At 40.1% G+C, this 24,594-nt stretch overlaps 1 protein-coding gene across 1 annotated transcript in view; it reads right to left on the bottom strand.

Annotated features, from left to right (window-relative positions):
- Positions 1 to 1,279: 1,279 nt before the first annotated feature.
- RNF17 (ring finger protein 17) overlaps positions 1,280 to 24,594 on the bottom strand; it is a 42,251-nt gene continuing 18,936 nt past the window's right edge. The window contains exons 16-33 of the mRNA XM_069883557.1: positions 23,757 to 23,872; positions 21,562 to 21,682; positions 20,698 to 20,815; positions 19,678 to 19,899; positions 17,811 to 17,961; positions 16,592 to 16,710; positions 16,239 to 16,329; positions 15,308 to 15,423; positions 14,643 to 14,950; positions 13,161 to 13,324; positions 12,236 to 12,355; positions 11,148 to 11,228; positions 10,355 to 10,480; positions 6,738 to 6,848; positions 5,846 to 6,002; positions 3,976 to 4,111; positions 1,730 to 1,919; positions 1,280 to 1,378 (exon numbers count right to left, since the gene is read on the bottom strand). Coding sequence (XP_069739658.1) covers positions 1,280 to 1,378; positions 1,730 to 1,919; positions 3,976 to 4,111; positions 5,846 to 6,002; positions 6,738 to 6,848; positions 10,355 to 10,480; positions 11,148 to 11,228; positions 12,236 to 12,355; positions 13,161 to 13,324; positions 14,643 to 14,950; positions 15,308 to 15,423; positions 16,239 to 16,329; positions 16,592 to 16,710; positions 17,811 to 17,961; positions 19,678 to 19,899; positions 20,698 to 20,815; positions 21,562 to 21,682; positions 23,757 to 23,872 — 2,546 coding nt within the window. The remainder of the gene's footprint in view (positions 1,379 to 1,729; positions 1,920 to 3,975; positions 4,112 to 5,845; positions 6,003 to 6,737; positions 6,849 to 10,354; positions 10,481 to 11,147; positions 11,229 to 12,235; positions 12,356 to 13,160; positions 13,325 to 14,642; positions 14,951 to 15,307; positions 15,424 to 16,238; positions 16,330 to 16,591; positions 16,711 to 17,810; positions 17,962 to 19,677; positions 19,900 to 20,697; positions 20,816 to 21,561; positions 21,683 to 23,756; positions 23,873 to 24,594) is intronic.

Below are 24,594 nucleotides of genomic sequence, written 5' to 3' on the forward strand. Positions count from 1 at the left end.
CTGACTCAGAAGGCTCCCTCTGAATATCTAGGGACTTTTCTCCTGTAAGGGAGACTGAATACTGAAACTGGTTGCCCAGGGAGGTTGTAGAGTTGATACTGTGCATGTTTTTTCCTTGATAATCTAGACAGAATTCTCTAGGGGGAGACTGAAAGGGGCTGAGCTTTAAAGGTATAGGATAGACTGCATTAGTATCAGAAGCATCCCAAGAAACCTTCTATACTTTAGCAGTAAAGGAAAACAAACTTTCCAATGCAGGGTGAGCAAGCTCCTATTTATTCCAACACTCTAGAACGAACAGTGCAGCTCCAGGAACAGGAAGGAGGTGCAAGGATAACCCAAACCACAACGGTTATGCTCAAATAGCAAACAATAACACCCACAGCAACAATGCAAACATGTTCCACAACAACAACAGTAACGCTCCCCCATCTCCAGCTGTTCACTTCCAATTGCAGACTCTGTTACGGGAGAAATCTGTCACCAAATATGCCTGAAACATGAACAACAGTTACACCACAAACGATGAACTATCTGCCCTCCAAGTCTTTAACACCACACCACAACAAGCATGCCCAGCATCAGCTTTGTATCTATTTCTTTATTCCTGTACATTCATTAATCTACTTTTATGATAAGGACATTGCAGAGCAATACCTAGGGCTCTAAGGTCAAGAGATTGAGATGTGAATATAGAGTTTCACCATTTCAAAAGTATTTTAACAACAGCTATAAAAAAATCAATTAGGAAAGCATTTATTAAATGGGAGGAAAATGTCTACTTAGTATGGAGTCAGCCAAGACATTTGGAACTCCCCGTCTCCAGTATTCTCTCTAGACAACATCCCGTAAAGCTCGTAATGCAAGTATTTCCATGTTTGATGAGATGTATGAATGTCCATGTTTTGTTATGGATCTGTCTGAGATTAACTGGCACAGGAATGAAAATGAGGAAATCCAATGTTGATTGGGCAGAGTATGCTGCCAGACAGCATGGTTCCTTCTCTAGTCTAGCAGCAAAAGCTCATTATTTGTGCTGTCTTAGGGCTCTGGTTTAGTCCCTGTTAGTTCTTAAAGCTAAGCTGTGGACTTCAGTAACGTGTACATAACAGATATATAATTTAATAGCATTTTATTTTATTATACAAGTGGAAATGTGGACAGCAGGGACTTTGAGAAAATAAATTCTAGTTGTTTATATGACCAACAGCCTAAAACTTCTGAACTCTCGCCTCTGCAACAGTATGAATTTGTAGCTAATGTTCATCATACTCACATGTTATTCATCCAGATCTGCAAGTCCCATTTCTATCAGTTTTGTATGAACCAAATTTTTCTCATCATCATACAAATAAATGATGATCTTCGGTGAAAGAGCCTGAAAAGTAGAAGTTTGACAGTTACAGATTTAAATCTCAAGCTGACCAATAGTAAACAGTTGTATTACTGGCTATACTCACTGCCTAAATGGAACTGTGAACATACACGGAATATTTCTGGCTTTAAGTAAAGGCAACTGGTTTTAAAATAACAAGAGTGCTCACAAACTTTTTGTCTGCAGGACTGAAATGAGTAGCACATGATTGTCTCTCTTCAGCAGCATCCCTTCATGGTAAATTGTTCATTATTTTAAATTAAATTATGAGGGTTCACAGTAAAACACTTGGAGCGCTTTTCAGAATTTTAGGTTAAGCAAGAACTAGGATTAAAAACAAAGGAAGTTTCTCACAAGAATGCAAGCAGAGAGCTGCTTTCCTTCGACACAATCGATCATGGCCCACAGTGCTTCCTCGCTCCATTGGGGGGCATAAGGAATTCTTTTCACGTTTTTGTCATTTAAAGCAGGTTTAAATCCGGCCAGCACAACTTGCACTACCTCAACAGGATATTTCAGCACTTCGTAAGGCATCTGCCGCAACCTGAAACAGAAATAAAAAATGTTTGCCTGCAAGGGCAACGAAGCTGGTGAAGGGGCTGGAAAAAAAGTCTTGGGTGGAGTGGCTGAGGGAACTGGGGCTGCTCAGCCTGGAGAAAAGGAGGCTGGGGGGGGGGAACTTATCACTGCCTACAACGACCTGAGAGGTTGTAGTGAAGTAGGTGTTGGTCTTTTCATCCAAGTGGCAGGTGAGAAGACGAGAATGGCCTCAAGTTGCACCAGGGGAGGGCCAGATTGGACAGTAGGAAAAATTTCTTCACTGAAAGGGTTCTCAGGGACTGACAGAGGCTGCCCAGGGAGTGGTTGTGTCACCATCCCTGGAGGTGTTTAAAAGACGGGTAGATGAGGTGCTTAGGAATATGACTTTGTAGTGGACAGATGCGGTTCGGCTGATGATCTCAAAGGTATTTTCCAACCTAGTGATTCTGCGATTCTAACAATCTACCTGTCAAGCTAATCTGGGCCTAAGGATAGCTTTACTGATTCATGCAGGAGATTTATGGTGGAAACTGGGATCAGAATCCCTGCTCCACAATAACACATTGGCATCAGACCAAACAATTCCTCAGGCAGGGCCTGGCCATCTGAAGAACTTCAGCACAGCAACTGGCAAGAAGCAGGCTGGTAATGCACAGACCCCTGGGCCCAACAGGCACGTTGGCTCCACATCACAGCGCCTGAGGAGAAGGCTCAAGTGCCTGGTACAGATTTAAGTACAGGAATGCAAGTGAAAGTCATCACAACGCAGGCTCAGAATTTGGTGGGTCTGCAAAGTGATACAGGCCTTTGTGATCTAAGGGAGATGATTCTGCCCCTCTGCTCCTCTCTGGTGAGACCTCAGCCGGAGTCCCGTGTCCAGCTCTGGAATCCCCAACATAAGAAGGAGATGGAACTGTTGGAATGGGTCCAAACAAGGCCACAAAGATGATCCAAGGCCTGGAGCTTCTCTACTGTGAGGACAAGCTGAGAGTTGGGGTTGTTCAGCCTAGAGAAGAAAAGGCTCCAAGGAGATCTTATAGCAGCCTTCCAGTACCTGAAGGAAACTACTAGAAAATTAGGGAGAGGCTTTTTACAAGAACGTGGAGTGACAGGGCAAGGGGAAGTGGCTTTAAATTGGAGGGGGGAAGATTTAGATTAGACATTAGGAAGAAGTTCTTCAGGCGGAGGGCGGTGAGGCACTGGCACAGGTTGCCCAGGGAAACTGTGGCTGCCCCATCCCTGGAGGTGTTCAAGGCCAGGTTGGATGGGGCCTTGGGCAGCCTGGTCTGGTGGGAGGAGGGTTGGAACTAGATGATCTTTGAGGTTCCTTCCAACCCAAACCACTCAATGATTCTAAAATGCTTCACACCTGGATGTCCTCTAGACACACTACTGGAAATAGGTGCCTTAGTTTTATATTACCCCCTCCCCATTCTTCTGTCTGTCCCAGAAGCAGAGGAATGGGCAAGCAGAGCTGTAAAACACAATGCTTGAGGCACTTCGCTGCCAGCTGTGTGTCAGCACAGGTGCAGTTCCTGGAGCAGCTCAGCACCAGGTGGAACAGGGATTTGAGCTTCCCACTTCCACACAAGCAGCTCAGGTTGCATCCCACCCGACTCCCTTTTATTATTCTCCAGCTGTCTTCTACGCAGTTGCAGCTGCACAGGATCACAGCAGTTGTGTGTCCACCTGGACGGCACAGTCCCTATTTTGTGGAAGCTGCTTAGCTGCAGAAGCAGATTATAAGCCTGAGCCTACTTCACAGGTTAAGTTACCTGGACATAATGGGGAAATGTGATATTATAGTATTGGGCTTCTCAGAATAACCTGGGAAAGAGAAGCAGGTGCACAACCCCCTACCCTGCTGACAGGAATTATTCAACCAGCCAACCAATGCTCTCTCCAACTGAGACCTAATGCCAAATTATTATAATTTATCTATGGTTATATGGAATCTAAAAATACATGCACTTATTTTTAAGTACGTATTTATAACATAAGCACATACATACACAAACACACAGACATTTTACATGCATTTTTCTCATATATTTTCTCACCTGCTTGCTGAGACAACTGAATAATTACCATAGTCAACAAACTGAACCAGGACCTTAACAGGATCAGATTTTTCAATAGAGATAAACTTTGCTCTATACCAAAGCCCATCGTGGTATTCTGCAAGGCAAGGCATTTCTGTAAAAACAAAACCAGAAAATATCCCAAAATATTCTCACAGTGCAGCACTACCTGTAACTGAACTTCACAATCTATTGTACTTTGTGATCAATATTAAGGTTTTTCTTCCTTCTCGAATTCACGCTACTATTTTGTTCTAAGCATCCTCCTGTTCTCTTTGAACTTCAATTCACAATCATTAGGATGCAATTTAAGTCAAATAGCAACAATGAGAAATAACAGAAAATTGTAGATGGGCACAACATCAGCCAGCCTCCAGTCCAGTGGGACTTCCCCAGTCTTCCAGGACTGTTGGAAGATGATGGAAAGGGGTTTGGCCAGCACATCCGCCAGCTCCTTCAGTACCCTAGGGTGAATCCCGTCCGGCCCCATAGACGTATAGCTGTCCAGTCGGGCTAGCAAGGCTCTGACCACCTCCTCTTGGATCATGGGAGCCTCATTATACTCCTCTAGTTCCTGGGTTAGTACACAGACGGAACGACCCTCCTTACGACTAAAGACTGAGGCAAAGAAGGCATTAAGTACCTCAGCCTTTTCCTCATCCCCTGTTACTGTTGTCCCTTCTGTGTCCAATAGGGACTGTATGGTCTACCTAGTCCACCTTTTATTATTTATATATTTGTAGAAAGATTTTTTGTTATCTTTCACTGACTTGGCCAATCCAATTTCTAGCTGAGCCTTAGCCCTTCTGATTTTTTCCCTACACAATCTCACTTCCCTCCTGTAGTCCACCCAAGAGGCCTGTCCCTTCTTCCAGAGGCCATAAACATTTCTCTTCTTCTTGATATCCCTCAAGATCTCTCTATTCAACCAAGCTGGCTTTCTCCCCTGCCGGCTTTTTTTCCGGACCACGGGGATGGCTTTCTCCTGAGCTGCTAGGACCACCCTTTTGAAGAGCTCCCAGCCCTCCTGGGCTCCCTTGCCCTTGAGTACTGTCTCCCATGAGACTTCACCAACCAGCCTGCTGAAGAGATCAAAGTCTGCCCTCTGGAAATTTAATGCTACAGTCTTGCTAACCACCCTCTTCACTTCACCTAGAACAGAAAATTTTATCATCTCATGGTCGCTTAGTCCTAGGCGTCCACCTACTGCCACATCCCCTACAAGGCCTTCTCTGTTCACCAACAGCAGGTCTAGGAGGGCACCCTCCCTTGTGGGTTCATTCACCAGTTGTGCGAGGAAGTTGTCTCCCACGCACTCCAGGAACCTCCTAGACTGGTTTCTTCACAATGCTTCAGACCCACATGCTTTACATTATTTTAGGCCGAACCGCTGTGGACAAGGGAATTAAAGCCCATCTTTTGCCTAAATGCAGAAATCCAGAGTTGGAGTGATACCCTTCAGGGTTCGCATAATTTCTAACTCTTGGTAACATGATTTTCTATATAGAATTTGTGTCTTTTGAATAGCAAGATCTTCACAGTTAAGAGCTTCATTGACAGTCACCCTACGGGAAAAGTTTTATTACTGCCATATACCACCTAAAACCACTCCATTCTAATGTAACAGGCATCAGAAGTCTCAGCTCTTTCCATCATTTCCCCATGGAACGAAATGACACAGAAGTCTCAATTTCATGAAAAGTAAAAATACATGACTGTACTGTGGTGTTAGTCCTTACTCTCAAAGCTATTTATTCGAAGACAGAGATAAAAGTAATTATTCCTATTCTTCAGGAAGAATTTCAGGCTTTTTGTACATCCACACGAAACAACATGGAAAAGAAAATACCTGTTTGGAAATGAGTTAGAAGAGGAATTGACTCCACATTTTTACTGCACCATGCCAGGGCTTCATCGAGGCTCTCCCACTGTGCATCAGAGCTGGCATCTCCTTCTGTAGCAGACAGTTTCCTAAGGTGCTTACAAGGATCAAGGGAAATATACACCTACTCGAAGAAAAGACTCTTGCGTTACGATTTTTTTGCAGATGATCAAGAACCTTTCATATCTACACTTTTTTTTTCCCCCTCAAAAGCAGAGGAGAATCATGATTTAACAGCATATTTCAATGATAAAAAGTAGGAATTAAAGGAACACACACAAAAATAAATATACTAAAGAATATAACCGTGTAAGATTTCACTGCTGTGTCACAATGGGATTCTTCCCTCCAGCTACTTGGTAAATAAACTCACTTCTTCATATCAAACCAAAGACTAATTTTAAAGTTAATGGAGGAAGAACTTTTGAAATGCTGTTTTGTTTGCTATGTAGACACATCATTCACCTCATTTATAACAGGATCATGAGTATAACACCAAGGGCCAAGGAAATGAGAGTTTAACACACAAAGGCAAATTAAAATCTACAGAACAGCTTCTAATGGAAATGCTTTGATTAAAAATAGAAAACCAAAACACAGAGACATTTCAGAGCATTACGATATTTTAGGGAAACGGCCAGTATTTATTTTTCCAACCTAAGCGAGTATTTCTAGTAAGAGTTCATTCAGATAATTGCACTGCACAACCATCTGCAAAAACAACTCAGTAGCATTTAGTGATCTTATGAATACTTTGTTATATTATCCAAAATTGTTAGCCGTGATTTCCTTTCCACCAGCACAAGAGAACTGCAACATTTCCCATCTGCAACATCTGTGAGATATTTACAGAACGCACCTCGTTAGGAGACACCAAATGAGTAACTTTGACAGGAAAGATATCTCCTGGAATAGGTAGTGGTGGCAACACATATGAAAGCCAAACAAGATTATGTCCTTCAAGTCGCTCCTAGACCAAGAAAAGCATCAATTTAATAACTAAATGCAAACTAGCTTTGGTATCATTTCTGGTTCAAAAGAGGTATCTAACAATGTAAACAGTGTTTCCTTGATGAAGAAAATATTAATCAACATTTCCTTTTTAAAAAAGGTTTACCTAAGAGGGCCAGTTAACATTTTTAAACCAAAGAGGTTCTACCATACTGACTCGCCACCTTGATTTCTGTTAATTAAAAAGATGCATTAAAAATGGAATTATCTTTAAAGACAGAACATATTTAGAAATAAAAACTAAAACTAATTGGCACATATTAACATTATGTATTTTTAATACATAATTTACACGTCACATAACACCATATGCTTAATAAGACAACACAAGAGTGGTTTTCAACATGAAGAATCTTATCTAAACTAAGGAACTAGCAGGCTGCACTGCAACGTGTTATGTTATACTCCCTTCTCTACTACATGCAAAGCTTTGTTTATGGACAACCTATGGGAGCCCATCTGGTAGAGTGGGGCATTGAAAAAATCTACAGGATGATGAAGACTTGAAGGGGCAGCCTGGGCAGCCTCAGGTTCTGTATTTCCCTGAAATGGACAGGGTAGCTTAGATTTTACTCTTGTGTTGACAAAAGGAAAGCAGGACCAGAAAAGCATAAAGGCTTTTAGAGCCTGAGCTAGTTCCAGGAGCAGAACCTGGGGAATAGTGGGAGTAGGAAGCAAAAGCAGACCTGTTCTGTTAGTGATGTTTGCAGAACGCTCTTCTGCTGTCTTGCTGCAAACATCAGTGGCGAAAGAGTTCTTAGCATCAGAGATGCTGGGTCTTATGACCCACACAGCCGGCCTTCAACATTTGTCCAGTCATCTGAAACCCCACCCTATCTCCTGGCTTGTGTGATGAATTCCTAACAAGTAAAAAACATCCTAGGCTATCTGGCAAGTCTTTCAGTCATACAGATCACCATTTTTAGAGGAAATTAACAGGCTATTTAAAAGAGGTGAAATAGGGACAGGAGGAATAAGCCTTCCTACAAGGTGAAGCACCAAACCACACGCAAGCTCAGTGCTAGAATTTGTAATGATGCACGTGGTTCCGTGACACCAACTGACCTGCTCTTTATCATCGAAGCCCACACAACAGCAGAGAAGGACCCTGCTGCTTCTGCCTAAAGATTGCTCTCTGCCTGAAAAAACACTGCTCTCTCTAAGCATGCAAGGCAAGTGTGAATATGCGTTTACACATGAACACACACACGTACACATGCACCTAGAATGAGATGTGCTACAGCAAGATCATCAGATTTGGGGTTCCGGTGTAAACTCCAATATCCTACTGCCTACTAGGGAGTTTTCTGGCCAATCCAAGTTAGCACTGTCATCTGGTAACAAAGATCAGCTACTGAACTCAGTTGTGCAGCAGAATATATTCTTATTGGATTACCTACTTGGAAATCCAGATTTGAGGCAATGAAATAAAGTCACAAAATGAAGTACATAATAGCTAAATTTTATATAAGAACAGTATTGTTCTGTCAGCACTGTGTATCAGCTGGCTTGTGAGTATGGCTGCTTATCCTCTACAGTTAAACCCAGAATGGATTATTGTCTGAACAATCCTACACCTGGGTCGGGCCAAACCCCGATTTCAATACAGGATGGGGGGTGATGTGATTAAGAGCAGATCTGCGTAAGAAGGACACGGGGGTGCGGGTTGATGAGAAGCTCAGCATGAGCCAACAACAGGCACTCGCAGCCCAGAAGGCCAACCGTATCCTAGGCTGCATCAAAAGAAAAGAGGGCAGCAGGTCGAGGGAGGGGTTTCTGCCCCTCTATTCCTCTCTTGTGAGACCTCATCTGGAGTGTTGTGTCCAGTTCTGGAATCCTCAGCATAAGAAGGAGATGGAACTGTTGGAACGGGTCCAGAGGTGGGCTACAAAGATGATCAGAGGGCTGGAGCACCTTCCATATGAGGACAGGCTGAGAGAGCTGGGGTTGTTCACCCTGGAGAAGGCTCCAAGGAGATCTTACAGAGACCTTTCAGTACCTGAAGGGCGCCTACAAGACAGCTGGGGAGGGACTGTTCACAAAGGTTTGTGGAGATAGGACATGGGGCAATGAGTATAAACTGAAGAGGGGCAGATGTAGGCTAGACATAAGGAAGAATTTCTTCACAATAAGAGTGGTGAGGCACAGGCAGAGGTTGCCCAAAGAAGTTGTGGCTGCCCCATCCCTGGAGGTGTTCAAGGCCAGGCTGGATGGGGCCTTGGGCAGCCTGGTCTGGTGTCCCTGTCCATGGCAGGCGGGGGTTGGAACTGGATGATCTTTAAGGTCCCTTCCAACCCAAACTAGTCCATTATTCTCAAGAGCTGCAGGCTTCCTACTTCTGTTACTCTTGAGGTTCTGCTGCTGAAACCAGCTCAAGCTCCAAATGCCTTCTTCTTCCTTTTCTGGTTCACAACTGAACAGCTCCAACACTCATTTCCTTACAAACTGTTCGGAACCACTTATTCCTGGAATGGATCTGTTCAGTTGCAGGAAGCATTCCAGGCTTTCTGGATGCTTCTTGCTTATAACCTTCTTAGGTGGCTTTATGCGCTTTTTTCCATTCATTTTTGTTTTACAGGTACGACCTCATTTCAAGAGCCACATTAGCCTCCTGAAAGTTCCATGTCATGTGCTGACTTTATGATAATGCAACAAGAAACTGATTTACAGTGAGGCTTTCCATAATTACTCAGTTCTAATACACATTGAGAGATTTTGGTTAACTGCATCACAAGCCCATTGGCACAAATGCCAAGATGTCAGCAGTAGCAACAGTGCACTCTGTACTGTAAAATTGTTTTTTGAAGCAGACTCACATTGGAAAGAAAAATACATTGGCGAGCTTAAACAAAATTGAGAGAAAAGTGCAAAAACAAAGCCTTAGCAATTAAAATAAACCTGGTGCTCAGATTTCAAGGAAAAAAAAAATAGAGAGGAATTACTTACGTAATTTTTTGGCGTTAAAGACAACAAAATCGGGTAAAAATTTCAATCCTCCTCAAAAGAGTATCATGAATATCCCACACTTGCAGTGAAGAACCTAGGCAACTCTCTTAGAAATCACTAGGTTTACATGGAAATACTTGGTTGAACTTACTTTTGAATGTCTCTGTTCTTGAATATATATGATTAACTAATCCCTGCCAGTAATAGAAATATAACCCTTACTCCTTTTAGGTTTTAGAGGAAGACAAAAACTAATTGGACAGAAATGCAAAAGTCTCTTTTCAGTAAGCAGCTCAAGAACAAGCTCTTAGCAATTTACTGTTCTGTACAGTCTGATCAACACATCCTATCTATGCTTGTTATGCTACAGAGCTGTGCATGTAGTCTTATTGCTGTTTATATCACAAAACTGTACAAAAAAATAAAACCAAATAACACATCAAAGGTCACAACAAACACCTGAGTTATCTTTTTAATGTCCGAATAACAACAGCACAAGACACACACAAATAATCTCACCAGCTGCAGTATGTCCTGAGAATCTTCAACAATGCAGTAGTTCTCGTAAGCCATGAAGGAAGCAAGTGATATTTCACCAAAATAAAGGCTGATGGACAACTTGCCCCATGGGTTATCTGGCAATTCCTACTCACATGAGAATTCAAAAGATTACAACAGTGACAGTGAAACTGAGGTTTTAAAACTAGTGACTGGGAAATTCAAACTCATCAATCCTACATGTACCACATGCATTCATCAGGTACCGCTCCAGTATAAATGATTCTTAACATCACTTCTGACAGAGTGGAATATATTGATCTCTGGCAGCACTGACTGGTCAGTCTGACATCAAAACGTTATCCCATGTTTGCTCACTCGGCAATAAACCCTTCCCTTTCACAATTTATCGTAACAAACTAAACTACCTGAAACTGTAGAATTTTCAGACAATACAGATTATGTGTTTCCCTATATTGGTATATCCACAGCTAATTATGCCCGATTTTAATCGCTTAGAACTGTATTTAGAAGAATTTATGCTGGTTTTAGGTACGTTCCTTGTCAGAAGGAAAACACAGAATACAAACAGGACAAAAAAGAAATACTAATACATCTAAAGGACACATTTAAGGCATGAAAACGACAATGAAGAAAAAGTCATAGGAAAATTACTTTAGTCTTGGATTTGGTTTTGTCTAAGAAATACATTTACTGCTATATTCCACCTATTATTCTTAATTATAGTTTAAAGAAAAAAAAAAAGAGAACAAAGAATAAGCCTCATTCCACGTCTACGACTAAATTAAGCTACCTGAACATGTACGCCAGCCTCTTGACCTGTAAGCAGTCCCTGAAGGAACCGTATTGCGTCCAGCTTCCAAGCATTTCCAATCTGTTTATGGAAAAGTAAGAAATCCCCAAGTAATACTTTTTACTATTCTTACCCCAGTAAGGTGAAACCAAGCGGGTATCACTGAAACACTGACTTGACAATACCTATCAGTAGTTTGATTTGTCCACAACAGTTCAAATTTTATCTGCGATTTGGTACACTGAAATCTACTGTGTTACCAAGCCAACCAGCAATTTTCAGATCTTGATGCAGTTAGGAAGAGAAACTGCTTGCCAAGTGTAACCTTTATGATATACATAGCATATTGTGTGCACAATTACTCAAAGCATAACCCAAAGACACAGAATTGCACTTGAAAATAACTTAACAGACAACAGAAAACACAGGATACTTTAAACACTTCTTTTATTCTCTGCGATATTTGTTCGTCTTCCTTATAAGCCTTTCTCAATCAATCAGCTGAACTGCTTCCAGTGATAAAAAAGTTTTCTTTACAAATAACTTTAAAAGCAAGCTGCTTGTTCCGTTTACTCACATTTACTAAGGGCACCATTTGAATTTGAATAAGACGTGATGATATGTGAAGATGTTATTTACTTATCAATTACTTACTAACAAAGTCCTCTAAAACACTTGTATTAGTTTGGCACAGCAGATTGTTTCCTACACAGCTGAGTTCAGAACAATAGAAACATTTCTGTAGGACTTGAGTATTTACTCTTTTCTGATCGTTTTGCATTAAGAAATCCAGGCCCTACTTCTTGTTGCCCCTTCACTCCAAAATGAACTACCACTTCAGAGTACCATCCAGCCTGTCTCACAAGGATTTAATCCCAATAACAGCTTCTTTTTAAAACACGGTCGCTTCATAAAGCAATCTGGCAGTTTCTCATGAAAAGCTGTCTTGCTGCAACAACCCTCATCAGCTGTTCTCTGAATCCCCATAGGCAAGAAAAAATACCAGCAACTAGTCTCAAACCTTTTATGACTGATTTATGATTCAAGTAACAATCTACTAAAATGTCTTCATATCGACCATTACTCACTGGTGCTGTCTTGTAGAGCTGACATGGTATGCAAAACAGAGGAATATCAGTATACAATGTAGTTGGATACAGCTTACATGGAAGAACCTTCTCTATGCAACCACTGTCTACATACTGTACCTATATGAAAAGAAAAGGCTTTCCTGAGACAATTCCTGCTTTTTAAGTCAAGTTTAACAAGAGAAGGCATTGATTTAAAGCGTTTACTTTCCTGGAGGAAAAAATGCTGCTATGCTGTTAAGTAAGTGGTGTGACAAAGCGGAAAGGATTAAAGTAACGGTTGTGGAAAATTGGAGGTTGTTTCTAAACTTACCTTGCAAGAGATCCTACTTTGTGTAATAACGTACAGCAGTTTGAAACTCAATGAAATAAAAACCTGTACACTAGTCTGGTGTCAAACTTGCAAACTACAATAAAAAAGCATGAGCAGACTCAAGAGTTTAAGTAACATTGGTTGCTAACTACAAAAATTAGCTCTGTACCTGTGCAGCAGAAAGAATTCAAAACAAACAGACCACCACTTCTACTTGAACAGGGATAGGGTGGTGGCAAGCTAAACTTAAGTATTTTCAAAGCATTCCACATAGGGTAACAATAAACAAAGGAAAAAACCTTAAAGCAATTACTTCGAGGTCATCAAATATAGCTTTTACTTAGGAACATTTATCATCACCAGGAAAACTATGGGAAAAGTTGTGACAATTGAAATAGGTAGATGGGATTAATCTTTAAAATGAATATAAAACCCAGGATAATTATCAGACTTTTAAGCAAAATGAGCCTTTGGATAGCCAGGCCATGAACAAAATAAGGTCTGTTCATAGTTTTATTTACAGAATTATTTGCCCTTTTGCTTTTTTAGCATACACACACACACGTTTATGCACACACATGCCCTCCTCGCCCTGTACATAATTAAACTTACCTTGAAAGCACTGCCACCAAGTTTTACAACTTTACCTCGATGCCACCTGTTATCTGAACTTCTTACAAGACAAGCTGCTCCCTTTTTCCAGCAGTAGGACTCTGGAAGACCAAAGTATTTGAAGTTCCTTTGAATTTCAGTCATCAATTTATTTAGTTCAATTTCTGGAGGAATAAAAAAAAAAATTCAGAATAGTCTGCAAATTATTACTGCAAATTATTCCAGTCACTAAAACCCAGCAGATTCAGATGAAGACGTGTATTAAGATAAAACATGTGCTGCGCGCAGAAATACTTTCCAACACTGATACAACATGCACATTTACCATCAGGTATAAGCAAACAAGTTAATACTTACGAAAAGTAAACTGTATTTTGTGAAGTGATTTGCAATTCTGCATTCTATTGTCAGAAAAGCGTCTATAAATCTTACACCTGACACCTTGGCAGCACTAATACAAGATCCTCCCCATAACGAAGACAACAGATTCCCAGAGACAGTGGTAGGACATCATAGAACACCACAAATCAGGCGTCCAGAATACATTCTTCTGCTACAGGGTACGAAGGATAGAGCCTACAGCAACAACTGCAAGAATGCAGTCTTGGGAGAGGAGGGGTTACTGTACTTTAAATTTCAAAAACTGTACAATATGATCTAACAGTTAAATGCACCCACAAAACAAAACAAAAAAATTTAAGAAGTCTCATATGGAAACATTTTTCTATAGCCCAATATGCTGTCATTGTACCAAAGACTTACACTGCACCTGCACCTCTTTCCACAGTACGAACAGAAAATATTAAGAGATATGGGATCTACCACAGAACAAATACAGAGCCCAAGGAAACTGGGTACCCAGCTCAGATTGAAGGTAAAAATATCCATTAATATTTGAGCACCAGGCTAACTTCTAAGAACCTTTAGGACTGTACCTTCATTGTTATTAGTAGAATATATCACATCAACATTACAAACTAAAACACTTGCTGCTTTACCCAATACTGCCTGAAGAAACAACTTGCCTATCACAGAATCATAGAACAGTATGGGTTGGAAGGGACCTTAAAGACCATCTAGTTCCAAACCCCCAGCCATGGACAGGGACACGTCCCACTAGATCAGGCTGCCCAAGGCCCCATCCAACCTGACCTCGTGTTTGGTGTCAATTTTGATTTCTTGGAAGTGTTAAGGACAGGAGCTGATGTTAACAGGTATGAGGACAGGCCTCCATCTCCTAGGGATACAAATTCCTCTGCTGGGAAGCTGTGGGACCTCTCCCAACCACTGTGGGGAATAGGGTGAACAGGCCCCCCGCTGAAGGCCTCCTTGCCTCCCAACAGCAACCCTCCCCACCAGCAGTATTCCAGAATTGTGTTCTGATACAGAACGTGCATACTAGAACACATAGCTGGTTTATTCTGATAAACCAAAGAGATCAGATTCATAGACATCAATGTATTTTCTTCCATGCAATCTTACCAAATGATTTTGGTTTTACGTAGATAGTTCCATCAGTTCCAACGCAACTTACTACAGCTTGAAAAAATTTTGCTGGAGGTATAGTGGCAGGTTTATACATTTCCTCTCCTCCTGAATGAAGCAGTGACTTATATGTTTTGCATGATTTTTGTTCACTCCCTGAAACAGTGACGTTTTCCTCTGGAGCAGTGCTGTTTCCTGCACGTGCAGCTTGGGAATTAGAACTATCCACTTGTGTGTTCTCTTGCTCTAAATGCACCTTAAGTCGTTCCTTGGAGTATGAACAAGGCACACTGGCTTTATCAGTTCTAAGAGATTGAATCAGATAATATTAACAATAGCAAAAAACTAAATACACAAAGATGGCAAACGTTAAATACTGTGACGTTAAAACACTGTCAAACATCTCATCTGTCAACTTAGAGAACTAAAATGTGCAACGGATACAACGAATAACGTTATACCTGAACTGAACAAGTTCACTTAAAACAGTTCTGTAGCTACATGTGCTGCAGAGGACAAACAAAATTTTTCATAGAATCATAGAATAGTTTGGGTTGGAACTGACCTTAAAGATCATCTAGTTCCAATTCCTCTAAAATTTATTTTACTTATTAGCTTATCATGACGTGAACGAGTCTGAAAGAAAATAGAAGTATCCAAACCTTCTGTTTCTCAAAGCCAAACCCTTTTCAATAAGGAGTTCTGAAATATCAATCGTTTGTCGTGTTTCAACTTTGCAATGAATTTTCACAGACAATGAGTGAGCTGCATCACTTCCCTGGAAAAAAATGACGGCACTGGACAACATATCACAACATCACAATTTCCTCTAACTAGAGGCACAGTTTTCATTTTATTTGTACTGACTGAAAATCAGATGTCAACTGAACAACTGATGCCTACATCAGGTCACATTTGATCCATGTCACAGTTCCCATTTTGCCAAATGCTGTAAACATGACATTACAAAAAGTAACAGAATAAAACTTTGATTCTTCCCTTATCTGTTTGATTAAAATGAACTGCCAAATACTTGTTTTCCTCCAGCAGAAGCTTTAAACTCATTCATAAATAACTTTTCTCATCAATGCTTTTATTTCTAGACACACTGTAGACCTGCACTGGCAGCTGCCAACAGCTTTCGGGCAAATGAAACCCTCCTAATAATCCCGTTTTTCTTATCAGTGCAAGAAATCACTAATGAGGTTGTACAGCATCAAACTTGTTCTTTCAAGCTTCTGAGGCTTGAAAACTAATGTAGTAGCTGCTGAAATTATTCTCAGCAAGAAGACGAGCATCTTGCTTATCTGTCTGTAAAAACTGTCAGCACCCAGTGATCCCTAAGATGTAAATATTATTCTTCAATGAATATACCTAAGACTGTTCTTTCCACACAGGGCAGCCAAACGGCTCTAATGCTCCAGTGAATAATGAAAATAAAGCAGAAAAAAGAAAAAGCATATTTCCCGACAGCCAAGAGCAATCTAAGCACATTTCACCACCCAGGACTCTTTTGAAGAATGAATATATCCAGAAAAACAGTAAATTAACAGACAACTTGACAGAAATGTTACAGATGTTTTGATTACAAACCTGTATGATTACTTTTGCTTGTGCCCTGGTTAGGTAATAGGATAAAAATTCACACACTGTTGCTGTCCACTGTGTGCTTCCTCCTGTTGGTCTAACATAGAACAAATTGTACAAAACTCCTTTAGTACAAGAAAAATTGGCATCTCCTGAGCTTAACCACAAAGCCTTGTTTTTTTGAAACCACCTCCACCACCCCTTTTTTTAACAAATTGCGGCTGCCACCCCACTTTCTCTTTACTCAACAAAGCAAACCACATTCAACTCTTAGACAATCAGTACTAACACAAGAAAATATTAAGTTATGTCATTATTAAGGTTTACAATACTGCTACTCAGTATAAGTGAAAGGCTACCTTATATCTGCCAAGGAACATTCTATTGCTAATCTCTCAATTATCTTTACACTCTCATCAAGTATTCTTAGATATCTGATATCCACTGTTTTTTCAGCTCCAGAATCATACAGTAGTACCTGTCACAGACAAGAAAAACAGAACAGAAAAAACGCCCTCTCTGAGTGTTATCTGTAACAAATGATAACTCAAAGCATGCCTGAAGAGGTAAGCACAACTCAAACAAGCATTACCAGGATTCAACAAATGGTCTTTGCATTGAAGAAATTAATGACACAACACAACTGACCATCACAGCATACTGAGAAGACAAGACACACGAACATGCTCCAAGGGTGTCAAACAACTTTACAGAGGCTGATAGTGAACTAGAAAATTTCTTTTCCCATGCTTCAGTACTGCTGGTGCATTTAAATTCGTAATCCTAGAAATGCTGAATAGCTCCCCTCCCCCCTCGCTTTTTATTCTGACACGGTTAAGTAAGTGTTTGAAGGCTCTTAGCCTTAGAAAGCAGATGATGCAAACCACAAGTATAGGAAGCCCCACTTCTGCTTCCTGCTAACAAGACCCACGGGCATAATATGATTTTGCTGGAGAGAACCAGCAGTCACACAGTCCTAGATTATCTGTATAATTAAAAAGCTGGTGTTACTTTTGAGGCAGGTAGCTTATCTATTCATGAAATGCTTCTTCTGATACTCCTCACTCTTTCCAAAGGAATGCAACAAAACACGTGTTTAAAGCAGCAGTGTGTGAGAAAATGTTAGATCTACACGGTACATTGCATCACAATCAGTTTAGGACTCAGGCAACAGCATGACTATACATGTTCCAGTAGTGCTGCACTCAGTTCAACTGGCTCCACCTTTTAGCAAGGAACATTAAGTTTGAATTAATGTGACCCTCAAGTACACACAGCTTCTGGAATCCAAGCTAAACTGTTAGGCTATAGCTTGGGAATCCATGCCCAGTAGCAAAACGTACTGTGAACATACACAAAGTCAACTTCATGAGCCTTCCTCAACTACCAGGCTCCCTGCTAAAGGCATCTGAGCTTTGATGAGACAGAAATCTTAATTGCAGCAATGTACAACACAACTTAAAACTCTCAACAAATGCAAAAGACTGAGAAAACTCTAACATGGAAGTAGGAAAAGGTTTGACGTTATTAACGAATGTTACAAACTTCAGAAATACACTCTTCTGATAGGAGTTTTACCTCTGCACTTGTTTCAGAGACAATCCTTATTATTTGACCTCTTTTCCACTGTTTCAAAGCACATATGTAAACAGCACAGTACATGCTGCTTTCCCACTTCACAGACTGTGGCTGGGATTTTCCATAGATGGTATCCATCTTCTCCTGTAAACTAACATTCAAAAAAACCCAGTTTTCTAGTGGTACAACTTTATCGAGTGAATAAAGAGCGCATTTAGTCAATTATCGCTTAACCAGCACACAGCAAAGTTTTAGCAACTGTTTAAGAGACACGCAGTATTGTGTTTTTTCTTCACTGCATGTTAGAAATACATGTAACGGAGCTTCAAAACGCATGCAATCTCATTAAAGTTCTGTAAAACTGTCATGTTTCCTTAAGCAATGGAATGAATCTGAGTAGTCCTGACCCTTCTATATAGCGTCACATGAAGAAGCACTATTTTTCCTCAACAGCTTGAGAGTGCTCATTTAGTGTCATGACTAATTCTATGGGACTGTAGGTAGTTACATGCAACAAAATAAAAAGATGAAAAAAAAGCAGAAATAAGAGGAAGAAGAGTAGCAACTTGCACTAAGCAATGATATTTCCATTTAAACTGTCCATTTCCATTTCACTGTCTTCAAACAGTACAGTTACTTAAATGTCTACCAAATGGAGGCTGAGACAACATACCTAGAAAATGCCTTTAAGCTCTCGTAACAGTACATTAGAATCATGTTGAAAGAAGTAACTCAAGTGAAGTTCTAAGACTTTAGATACTGCCATTATTTAACAATATTTCTAATGAAGGCATGTGGACAAGAAAAGAGAGACCAGAAAGATTAAATATTTCTGGACACTGTTGAATTTGCCAAGCCCCAACATTTACCACATTACTGATTTGAAATAGGAGATCACAGAATCAAATGGCAGGAGTTGTGAGGCAGTTCATGTACTTAAATGTAGACTCACATTTATTTAATAAACCACAACATAGTGCCAATCTGCTCCCTATTCCCATACCTTCCCCAACAAAGCCAGGTAAGTCACCACCATTCAAGAGAGTATCCAGTGCCAAATACAACCCTCATCAGGGTTTGTCCTAACTTACGTTCACCAGTGTGATTGCCTTCTATGACAAAGTGACTGGCCTACTGGATGAGGAAAAGACTGTGGATGTAGTCTTCTTGGACTTCAGTAGAGCCTTTGACAGAGTTTCTCACAAGCATTCTCCTTTGTCAGCCTCTGGACTGGACAGGAGAACACTTTCCTGTGTGGAAAACTGTCAAGTTTGTGGATGACACTAAGCTGGGTGGAAGTGTTGATCTGCTGGAGGGTAGGGAGGCTCTGCAAAGAGATCTGAACAGGCTGGACTGCTGGGCTGAGACCAATGGCATGAGGTTTAACAAGGCCAAATGCCGAGTCCTGCACTTGGGGCACAACAACCCTGTGCAGTGCTACAGACTAGGAGAAGTCTGGCTAGAAAGCTGCCTGGAGGAGAGGGACCTGGGGGTGTTGGTTGACAGCGACTGAACATGAGCCAGCAGTGGCCCAGGTGGCCAAGAAGGCCAATGGCATCTTGGCTTGGATCAGAAACGGCGTGACCAGCAGGTCCAGGGAGGTTATTCTCCCTCCGTACTCGGCACTGGTGAGACCGCTCCTCGAATCCTGTTTTCAGTTCTGGGCCCCTCACCACAAGAAGGATGTTGAGTCACCTTCCCTGGAGGTGTTTAAAAGATCGGTGGATGAGGTGCTGAGGGTCATGGTTTAGTGACTCATAGGAGTGGTTGGACTCAATGATCCAGTGGCTCTTTTTCCAACCTAGTTATTCTGTGATTCTGTAATAAAAATGCCTTAACTCAAAAAAAGCTCTTTGAATTTTAGTACCTTTTCAGTATACCTTCTGATGACAGACACCGTACAAAGATTTTGCTAGGAGACACAACATGACTAATTATCACTTGTAGCTCTTTCTCAGGAAGTGATTCGAAATCTCTTGCACGCATAGATATCACGTCTACAGGATTTTTATCTTCCCATGTTTCCGGAATTTCTTCTAGAGGAAGGTCCCATACTTCTTCAGGCCCTGCAGCAGTACTTTCATTATACCTATAAAGAGCATGAAGTAATCAGAATGGAAGTTTAAACACGTTTTACGCAAATTCCAAAAGAGCTCAATAAACATGACAGGAATCATTCAACATGAAGATGAGTGAAGGATAATGAATAACTTAGAAAAGCAGAAAAAAACCCCAACAATACACAAACCCATTTCTAAACGCTACTTCTGGAACATTAGTGATTGTAACTTGCTTTCTATTCTCCTTCAGAAGGTGTCCTTGCTCATTCTGCTGACAGATGAAAGCACTGTGCAATACAGGCTGCCAGCAGAAAAGAAAGCTTGACACAAATGGACTGCTGAATGTTAATGTTTGTGTCTGGCTCAAAAGACATCAAATTACTCACATCACATTTCAGGAAATCAACGCTGCCTATGACTGAAAGCTGCAGCATTTGACTTCTAAGATATATAAATGTTCATTTCAAAAGGATGTGAACATTAGCAAAACATTTACTTCTCTAGCATTCCCTGAGGATACAAATACAACACTAATGGTGCCAGCATCCAAGTAGGGTACTGAGTGAAGTAAGGTCATGATGACGCCTTCATGAAAACTTGTTTAATTTGTGCTAACTGGATAAAATAAAGTTCGTCAGCAAAAGTTGGCTGGTAAGTATTTTGAGCCACAGCCCAGCTTAGCATAAGTCAGTTGATGAATGCGATTTGTAATGAATTTATCACATGTGGTACACTCCAGACAGTGGAGGTCACATCCTAAAGCCAGTAATTCTGTTACACAAATCCAGTATTTCCAAATACTTTTATGTCATGCACAGTGTATTTACCCAGGTAGGTAGGATGCTAGGTTTTCTTTAACTAGTTGGAAGTTAATACTAAAGCTTCTTCCATGAACAGCAGAGGGGTCGAAGAGTTCAACAGATAGGATGGCATTATCTAAAATGTCTGTGAAGAAATAATAAAAACATAATTAGTGCCAACCTATGACAGTATAAAGACCATTTATGGTTTTGGAGGCATGGTAAATAGTACTACAAGACAGAATTCTGTAAAATTACATTTGCATTTGTAACATATTATGAGTTCTACACATCAGCAATAGGCAGAGGCTTTGCTTTGCTCATATCTACAAAATTAAATTAAAATACGCCAATGACCACAGAACAGTTTTGTTCAAAGAGAACAATTGCTACATATGATTTCTTTTATTGGATGGGTCTCAAACCATCGTTCCATCAGTGCTGAAAAATAAAAAGCTGCATCTTAACAACAAATAGTATTACAAAAAAAAATCCTACTAAGGCCTGTGCGTGTTATTTGAAGTTCTTTAATCTTTTGTTCTTTTGTGACGCTGTAGAGCAGCAGCGATCACACTCCCAGCTACCAACAGAGACAAGAAGTGTCAAGGAGAACAAGTACTTTTGGAAACAAACCCATCTTACTGAACCAGGATACTTCTATCACTTATAATGCCAGTATGCTCTGTAAGAGAAGACAAAACCAGAGCATTTGTCATTTTATGCCTCCTTCGATTAGCTCATGTTTAGATATTCTCACTCCAGGCTACCTGTCACAAGTATGAACGTAAGCGTTTCAAGTAGATACTATTTAAAATATGAAAGCACATGTTTCTACATTTGAGTCAACTTAATAACATTTGAATGTGAATTAATGCACTCTTGCTAACTTACCAACCACGGAGCACAGGATAAATTTATCCTCAGTCATTTCTTCAAATCTTCCCTTGGCTTCTCTGTTCCACTCATCTGCCCCTTCATAAGGCTCAATGTAAGCCAGCGTGCATCTGATTGCCTAAAGAATAACTCAAATTATCTATCTATCATCACGTATCAAGGCCGTCTCATTACAGTCAAATCACAGCCTTTACTTTGCACTCCTGCAGAACAGCATGACCCTGACTTCTAGTTCTACACCATCATTATTTTATTCGATTTATGATGATCCCCCTTCCAGCAGCTCAGCACGAACCTCAAAGTTGGATATATTCTTGCTGAAACAGAAAGAGCTTCCTTGTCATTACCTCCCGTTATGGTTACACATAGAAACTGGTGCAGGGATCAGGCAAGATTACTGCAGAGAGGTGATAAAGAAAGCCTTCACCCTGTTTTACTTACAATGTAATAACAACCCAGACTCAAAGCATCTAAGATTAACACGATAATACCACTGCAGAAGTCTGACTGAACACTAAGACACCACAGTTATTGCTCTGAAAGAAGAGTAACACACATGAGGGGAAAGGGAGAGAAAGGAAATATACAATAGAAATAATGTTTCATACAGGTATTCTTAGGATACAGGCAGTCAGGAAAATGAAAATAAGACTGACTGGCAGGTTAAATGACGATTAAAAGAAAGGGCTGTTAATGACAAAATCGAACTTACATTAAGCACTACTCATTCCAATCTTGGCCAAGATTTCTGTGAAATCCATTAAAAGGCCATCAAACTGTATTAATGGGCTTAGAAAAGTCTAGAATTCTCTTGTAAAAGCCTAATTCAAACCCTCGTAACCAACTTACATTCAAGGCAATGCAATATGTGATCACATGTGAAGACTTATCAATGCTCACATGCAAAGGGACAGAGCTGCAGAAGCAACCTCACTTCTGATACTTCTACCTTCTGTAAAGTTGATTTTTGCAATCTTGTGTTCATTCAGTGTTTCCAAGAATTTTAAAAAGTATTATTTTTTAAAATATAAAATATTTGAAACCACAGCAACACATGAGCAGACTCAAGTCTGCTGATCTTTCCACTACTTGTATTAATGCTAAGAGCAACAGGAATTTATTATTTCTTACACAAACTTCACATATACACACCTGGCTGGAGAGTTCTGCTGTAACGTACAATGGCGTAAGAATGCCAAAATTTCAGAGTAACTGATAGGTTTGAGTCTTTTTAGACCTTTCTCTAGTGGTCACATACCCATCTGTACCTGTTAACTCTTTAGCCCCTTTCTCCTTTATGTTCCAAGTGAGAAGGATTAGCAATATGTGCCCAAGAGCTAACAAACTCTTAAATTTTTCTATATATTTGGTCAATAACAAGTAATCGGTTGGAAGGATGGATGATACACATCCAATAACCCAATATCCTTACTCCTTAGCTGCCCTGACCTGAAGCATTAAGACATTCCAATTGCAAGAACATCTCACCATTTTCAGAATGTTTTCCCTCTATTGCTATCAGAAAAGGCTCAATTTGTTTTGGCTGAAACTTTCCCCAGAAACTGCTCAAAATTATAAACAACTAAATCCTACTTTCAGTAAAAGATGTTGGCCAACCTAACTTACAACAATCACTATTTCTGGTGCCTATGCTGGTTAAAAAAACCCTACCAACATATGGAGTTTAGCATAATTATGGTTGGCAATCAGAACAATCAAATGAACAGCTGAACAAAAGAATTCTGTGCATTTTTAATTTGACAAAAATATACCTTCCTTCCCCATTCAGTTTTTCTCCCTGTCAAAAGGGAGAAACTCTTACAATACCTAAGTATAGTAAACCATCAAACTTTAAACATCATAAGCCAAACAAAAGTACTATTTTTAAAAAGATCATTACGCAATTATCATTTGCAAGTGAAAGACTGTAAAAATTATTTCAGCTTAGTACGGAATTAAACACACACAAAACATATATACACCCCCCAACTGCAATGTAAAACTGGATTTGATTTAAAAGTGAATAACAAAAAAATTAAGAGATTTAACGGGGACTCAAACCACATCATAAACCCATGTGAAAAGGAACTTGCTTAATATTTTATTAACCTCAGAATGTTAACAACTTTCTCTTTCCCCTCCCATCTACTGAGAATCCATTGAGTATCTAATCCAGGCAAGCACTAATTTACCTTTTCTGGTATGCTCAGAAACTCCCGTTTTACTCTGCGTATGTCTTTAACAGATAAGATATCAACATTACCAATATCAACATATTTTACCATAACTTCTTGACGACTTGGCAGCCCTTTAAGAAAAAAAACACCCAAGTTATTAAAACAAAAAATGAATATCTGATACAGGTTAAAGCACCACAATTTCCAAGCAAAATCCACATCTACACCATGTAAGCATAAAACATCACATTTTCAGAAGTTTTATAACCCAATTCAAAATCTATATTCTTTAAGTGCCAGCTCTTTTGGGTTCCTGAAATGGCAGACTTAGCATTAGATGCCCTTCCATCTAATCACTTTATGAAACACTGGAATGTTAAATATGTACCAAGGAGACAGGTAAGTGCACAGGTGTGATACGCTGCCCTTACAGGCAGCACAGAGGGCAGCACAGGTTGAGCACAAATACAAACTGAATCCCCTTTGAAACGACTCTGGAGAATTATTAACCCACATGAGTTACACACTCAGAGGCTGACTACAATGGACAAATCTGTAGTTCAAACTGCATTAGTAAGTGAAATGTTCTTTAAAACAATTATATAATAGAATTTCAGTTACATACAGAAAATTAAGTATTCTGCTCCCATTAAAGAATAAAAAAAAGATGCATAAAGCACTCCATTAATAGCAAAGATTATAACATGAAATAGCATTACGGACATTATCAACCTACCTGTCTAAGAGTGCCTAGTAAAAATAATGGCTGTTTGTTACTATTCATATACAGTATAATTCTGACCTAGTACCGTATCTGAGTTTGCAACCCTGCATTACAATGAACGAATCAATA

Source organism: Phaenicophaeus curvirostris, chromosome 1 (genome assembly GCF_032191515.1).
Source record: "Phaenicophaeus curvirostris isolate KB17595 chromosome 1, BPBGC_Pcur_1.0, whole genome shotgun sequence".
Taxonomy (NCBI): Eukaryota; Metazoa; Chordata; class Aves; order Cuculiformes; family Cuculidae; genus Phaenicophaeus; species Phaenicophaeus curvirostris.